The 6,789-nt window shown below is 42.9% G+C and overlaps 1 protein-coding gene across 6 annotated transcripts in view; it reads right to left on the bottom strand.

Annotated features, from left to right (window-relative positions):
• Positions 1-5,753: 5,753 nt before the first annotated feature.
• The window catches only part of SMYD3 (SET and MYND domain containing 3), a 690,952-nt gene continuing 689,916 nt past the window's right edge, over positions 5,754-6,789 (bottom strand). For 5 of the 6 annotated variants that reach the window (XM_042924644.1, XM_042924642.1, XM_042924639.1 and 2 more), the window contains one exon: positions 5,756-6,172. In XM_042924644.1, the coding sequence (XP_042780578.1) occupies positions 6,071-6,172 (102 nt within the window). In that variant the 3' untranslated portion in view covers positions 5,756-6,070. Of the gene's footprint in view, positions 6,173-6,789 lie in introns of all 6 variants that reach the window. The other variant, XM_042924637.1, reaches the window with a different exon arrangement.

Raw genomic sequence — 6,789 nt, 5'->3', positions numbered from 1 at the left:
ATCTACACATTCAGTGAAATCCCTAGCAAAACACCAATAGTGTTTTTCTTAGAACTAGAACAAATAATCCTACAATTTGTATGGAACAACAAAAGACCCCAAATAGTCAAAGCAATCTTGAGGAAGAGGAACAAAGGTGGAGGTGTCATAATCCCAGATTTTGAAATATATATAGAATCTATAATAATCAAAACAGTATGATACTGGCACAAACACAGACACATAGATCAATAGAACAGAACAGAGAGCTCAGAAATCATGCTTATATGGGCAATTAATATACAGCAAAGGAGGAAAAACTATACAATGGGGAAAAGACACTCTTCAGTAAATGGTTCTGGGAAAACTGGACAGCTACATGCTAAGAATGAAACTAGATCATCTTTTAACACCACACATAAAGATAAGCTCCAAATGTATTAAACACCTAAATGCGAGATCTGAAACCATGAAACTCTTAGAATAAAACATTAATCTCTGTGACATCAGCCTTAGCAATATTTTTTTACAGGTCTCTGCAGGCAAAGGAGAGAAAAGCAAAATTAGTTTCTAATGGCACTACACCAAAATAAAAAGCTTTCATACAGCAAAGGAAACCATTAACAAAACAAAAAGAGAACCTAATGAATAGGAGATATTTGCAAATGATATATCTGGTAAGGAGATAACATCCAAACTATATAAAGAATTTCTACAACTGAACACCTACAAATAATCCAACCAAAAATAGGCAGAGGACCTGGACTACCATTTTTTCCAAAGAATACAGACAAATAACCAAAAGATACATGAAAAGACACTCAACATGTCTCATCATCAGGGAAATGCAAATCAAAGCCACACTGGGGTGTCACCTCAAACCAGTCAGAATGGCCATTATCAAAACAAAACAAACAAACAAACAAAAAAAAAAACAAATAACAAGCATTGGTAAGGGTGTGGGTAAGAGGGAACCCTTACACAGTATTGATGGGATAGTAAATTGGTCCAACCACTGTGGAAAACAGTATAGAATTTCCCAAAAAAACTTAAAAGTAGAAACACCATATGATCCAGCAATTTTACTCCTGGGTAATTACCCAAAGAAAATGAATACAGTAATTCAAAAGATACATGCACCCCTATGTTTACTGCAGCATCATTCACAATAACCAAGATATGGAAGCAACCTAAGTATTCAGTGATAGATGAATGGGTAAAGAGGAATGGCATGTGCGTGCCCATACACATGGAATATGACTTAGCCATGAAAAAGAATGAGATCTTTTCATATTATCCTAAGTGAAATAATTTATACCAAAAACCCAAATACCACCATATGATTTCACTTAATATGTGGAATGTAAAAAACAAAACAAATAAACAAAAAGCAGAAATGCCCATAAATACAGATAATAAATGGGTGGCTTTTAGGGGGGTAGGTGGGGAGATGAGCAGAATGGTAAAGTGGAGTGGGAGGTACAGGCTTCCAGTTATGTAATTAATAAGTCACAGAGATGAAAGGTATGGGATAAGTAATAGAGGCAATGGTATTGTTATAGCATGTGGTGACAGATGGTATCTATACTTGTGGTGAGCATAGCAGATGTATAGAGTTGTTAAATCACTTTGTATACCTCTGATTGTATACCTCTGATGTAACATTGCATGTCAACTACAAAAAAATATATAAATATACTTAAAAAAGAAAATTAGAGAAGTCAGTCATCCAGTAGGTCCTATGAAAGTATTCATGGGAAGCACAATTGGGAGAGTTCCAGTCTTTATATTTACTTATTTTTTTTAAATTTTTAATGTTTATTTTTGAGAGAGAGAGAGAGCATGAGCAGGGAAGGGGCAGAGAGCGAGGGAGACACAGAATCTGAAGCAGGCTCCCGGCTCTGAGCTATCTGCACAGAGCCCAATGCAGAGCTCGAACCCATGAACTGTGAGATCATGACCTGAACCCAAGTCGGGCACTTAACTGACTGAGCCACCCAGGTGCCCCTCTATCTATATTTACTTTTAATATGCTATGTTGGCACATATTTTTAAAAAGGGTTGTAAGTCATTTTCTCTCACAATTACAGTTAATAATGCACTTGTGGAATTTTTGCTTCCTAGCCCTGTGACTTTTCGATCTGCTAGTTTATATGTCTAGGTTTCTAAAGGAGAAATGATTCCTCCGGGGAATACAACAATGGCTCCGTAATCACGGACAGTCTGCCTTATGGCCATTTGGACTCATCATGCCTCTGAATCAAAAGCCAAAGAAGCAGATTACTATTCTGGTTGAATTGACTGAATCCCAGTCTCTAATTGCTGCTATATAGTGGGGTGGAGCAAGTCTGAGCCAGGGGATTCTCTAACAAGTATATCAGTTTAATGGAAGATTGAGGCATCCCAACGTGGCAAGACCATTAAGTGTCAAGAGAGTTCAGGAGTGATAAACTGAACTTCCACCAGGTGAAGAACTTTGACCAGGCAAGGTGCTGGCTGAAGACAGGAGGATGCCAGAATGTTGGAGAAGAATGATTTTTTAAAATATCAACTTAACTCAGGAACAGCTAAGAATCAGGAACCATTTGAGGAGGATTCATGATGCTTAACTTTACAATAGGACCCCGGCTTACCCTAGAGTAGATTTCTTATGAAATGCCTTTTTGAAAATGCTATCCAAAGGAACTCAGGGCAAAATATTAAAGAAAAGTCAAAAAACAAGTGACAAACTGAGAGATGAAATACTACAGATAAAGGGGAAATCTTCCTAATATAGGAACGACCAAAGATGAGGGAAAAAAGACGAAAAGGAAAAAAAAAACCACAACAGCCTGATAGAAAATTGGACAAAAGACAGGCAAATAGCATTCACAGAAAGTTAGACAAAAGGCTTTTAAATATTTGAAGACATCAAACTTCGCCAATAAGAAAATTAAAAGTACACTGAGATACCATTTCTCACCCATGAGCTTAGCACAAATTCAAAAGCTGAAAAACCCACCCTGTTGTCAAGACTGGGGGGAGGCAGGCATTGTCATACAACCGGCTCAAGGTAAATGCCACAGTATTTCGCATATGCGTTTACCCTTGACTCAGGAATTTCGCTTGTGGGCTACTCTGAGTGTCACATCGTTTCCTGATTGGGCCAGAATTCTCGAGACAGAGCTCAGGGGAGAGCCCCCACGCAGGACTGTCTCTTTCATTCCCGCTGTGAAGCTTGACGGAGGGACCTCTGTGGTTTGTGGCTGTCTGGCCTCGACACACTGTGGCCGCCCTCTCTGCTGCCTGCATTCCTGCCCGGCTAGAGGAAGGCCGCCTTGAGCTCCCAGGGTGAGCAGGCCTTCCAGGCAGCCGTCCTGCCTGTACTCTTGGCATTCATATGGCATGGCCATAAATTATGCTCAGTGTGTTCATTTTCAGTTTAAATGTGTTCTTATCCCAGAGGAACAACTAATGGCGTCAAGTTACTGATGTGAAAAAAGCCTGCCGCTACAATCTATGGATTAATGGAATAGCAGTCCTGGAGGCTGGGGCGGCAATAAATCGTCAGCCACCGGTGACACAGATTTTAAATTATGTTCTCCATCCCCTTCCCCCTTCTCCAAAGTTATTTTGCTGTAAAGATGTTGGGTAAACATTTACCATTGCTTAAATGTTTGCTTTCTATTAAAGTTGATGCAAGCAGGGCCCCTCCCTCTTAGGGGCCCTTCTCGCAGACAACGGGAAGCGAGCTGAGAGGGATTTAAAAGCTTGTCATGCTTTCTCGAGGAGGCGTGAGGGCAAATCTCCTTAACCAGGATCATCACTGATAAATTTCAGAAAATTGGCAAACACAGGGTTCTATCAGCGAACTCTGCTCATTTGGCACGTGAGTTCCTACCCCGACCTTCTGTTACGGCTTTTTTCTTTCCCTAATGAATTTAAAATGACGAGCCAACGTAATTCCCATCAGTGCTTTTGAAAGGTAGCAAATCTACTTCTCATTAGGCGAAGGACTCCAGGGAGTCTGCTGATGGACCACAGGGAGCTCAAGAGTCCCTGATCCTAAAAGCAAATTGTTCATATGTACATGGGTTTCTGGAAAGGTCTATGAATTTCATCCAATTCACTCAAAGTTCTATAACATGGATTGCATAGATGGCCACAATACCTCCCTCTCTTTCCACACCTTGCGATTGGATGACTGAGAGAAGAGGCTCTCCCCACCCCAGACTCTGGACCGGCCTTGCGAATGGCTTTGGCCCGTGGGATATTGGCAAATGCAACACAAGCAGTTACGAGAAGTGCTTGCACATTGGGGCTTGCCTGCTTGCCTTTCCTGGAACCCTGCTGCCCCGCGAACAAGGCTGGGCTAACCCCGGGAGCTACAAGCCTCAGTCACCCCCGTTTCCCCAGCCGACCCACCTGCAACTGCAGACGGTGGTGTAGGCAGCCAAGATCAGCCACGCCTGGGCCAGACCAGAACTGTCTAGCTCAACTGCTAACGTACAGAATCGTGAATAAGTGTTATCTTGAGCCACTAAGCGTGTCACACAGTAAAAGCTAACGGACACAAATACTACACCAGAGAGTGTGCATTTTGAGAACAAGGGGCATAACTTATTCAGTCTTTGTATTGCCTTTTCCTAAACACACAGTAACTATCCAATATATATTTGCTGAATTGGGTAGAGTTGGTTGTTCATAAAGACTGAGATGAAGCCACTTTCTCAAGGTGACTTAGTAAATTAGGAGGGATTCCAGAGCACTGACGCTGGGCCTCTGTTTTCTTATAAAATGGGCTTCAGAATACCTACTGTGTTATGCTACTGTGGTTATTGGAGATCCTGTGTGCCCCGGAGATAAGGCTTGATACTTGCCTGCGGCTGGGGCAGAGGCCAGCTGACAGAAAGGTGCAGAGTGCACCAGCAAGCCCGATACTGAGCACATTTCCATGGTCAGAGTAACTGCCAGGCATTGGGCAAGTGGATTCCGGCTCCAGTGGCCAGCTTTTTCTGCCGCAGAGTGAGATTGGTTCCTTCCAGCCTGATCAGACGTCCCTGTGTCACTCTGGCACTGCCTGTGCCTGCCGTGGCCATGTGGCTGGAAGCCTTGTCTCTCCCTGTGTGAGGGGCCATGCCACAACTCCCAGTAAGTAGCTCCTTTCCTGGCTTGTAAAATAAGGTGTGGCTGACCGGGGCCTCCCTAAGAACGCCTGCAGCCGCCGGAACCAAGGGCTGCAACTCCTGCCCGAGCCCCATCCAACCAGGAGGGACTGAACTGCTCACAGGGTCACGGAGCCATAAAACAAACCACCTTTTTTCTGAATTTGTCTAATGCAGAAAGGTGGAAAAGCAGCCATGGGATTGGGAAATAGGAGGAAGCAAAAACAAACCTGATGTGAGCTGGGGTGCAGGGTGAGGGAGCTTCGTGGCACGCACGTCACATGGTCAAGCCACAGATGGAGGGAATTACAGAAAAAAATTCCAAGTTAAAAAAACATGATATATACAAAGAGTTACAGAATGCACAGAAGAATTATACAAAGAACCCAAGACATTTGAAAAAACATTTTTTTTCCCATTAAGACTTCCTATGCTTTTCTAATAGCACCTAAAATGACTTCTTTCTAGGACGTAGGATAAAACTTTCTGTGTTAGAGATGTATTGGGGTGTAAATAATGGATACATATTATTTACTACAAACAGTAAAGAAAACATTCTGTTTTTTTGACAAAATGGACATTAAGTTTTTGCTTGTAAAAACATTGATTTTTATCCAATTATACCCCCAAATATTCAAGGAGAAGATTCAACGTACTCTGCTATGCTTTTACTAGAACTTTCTAGCCTTCATGTTGAGATGTGGAACATTAAAGTCACCAATGAGTAAACAAAACAATTAGCAGATGACATTTTCAACCAATTTTTTGTATTTATTATTGTGCTTCTCTACAACTAATGATTCTTGTGGTTTGCACATGGTATGCCTGCTTATTTACCTACATAAACACAGCCTAGCATTCCCAGAGGGGAGGCCCACAAACAGTGCGGCACATGTGACCTCCACCAGGCATTCAATATGGATATAAGCCATCTTTGCCTGCGCCCATTAGGATGCTCTTATGTGGGCGTCACATTCTTCTAAGAGGAGAATCAAGTCTTCAATCAGGCTGTGCTCTCTGCCGTGTGTCACTCTCATAATATCAAAAGCCTATTGGAAAAAGAAAGAAGACAGATTATGTCAGAGTAGACAGTTAGTTAGGTTTCAACAGGACACCTGGAGACCCACAAAAGGGAGTCATGGCCAGCTCTTGGGGGCAGCGGTTAGAGACCTGTCGGCACCACTCCAAAACAAAGCCACAAGAAGCCAGATCTAACCAGATAGGCCCAAGACAAAGAAGGCTGGAAACCCTGACTAAGGGAGAAAAGGCATGAAATCCTGCTCCCAAGAGATCCCCCCCTCAAGTAAAAAGTATTCCACGTCTAGTTAACAACGGTCAATAAAGATGGAGACCCAAACTCCAGGGCACGCGGCTCTCTCTTGAGCTCACTTGCACTCACATCTTGAGAGCAAACACTCCCTTTAACAAACTTTCCTACTTGCACCTCTCAACCACTGTGTCTGGTATATCCTTGAATTCTTTCTTGTGATGAGACCCAGAGCCTTTGGCAACACTGTGCGGATGGGCCGGGTGGAGGCCTCAGGGCTCGGTGTCTCCCCAGTCCACCCGATAGCATCTTGATCCAAAAGTAGGTGGGCCCCTGCCTGCTCATCTCTTTCGCACGATGCTTTGGTGTGGAGAACCCGTGGTCTGCAGCGTGAGCAGT

This window comes from Panthera leo, chromosome F3, assembly GCF_018350215.1.
Source record: "Panthera leo isolate Ple1 chromosome F3, P.leo_Ple1_pat1.1, whole genome shotgun sequence".
Taxonomy (NCBI): Eukaryota; Metazoa; Chordata; class Mammalia; order Carnivora; family Felidae; genus Panthera; species Panthera leo.
Note: the sequence above shows the minus strand (reverse complement) of the source record. Positions and strands in the feature narration are given on the sequence as shown.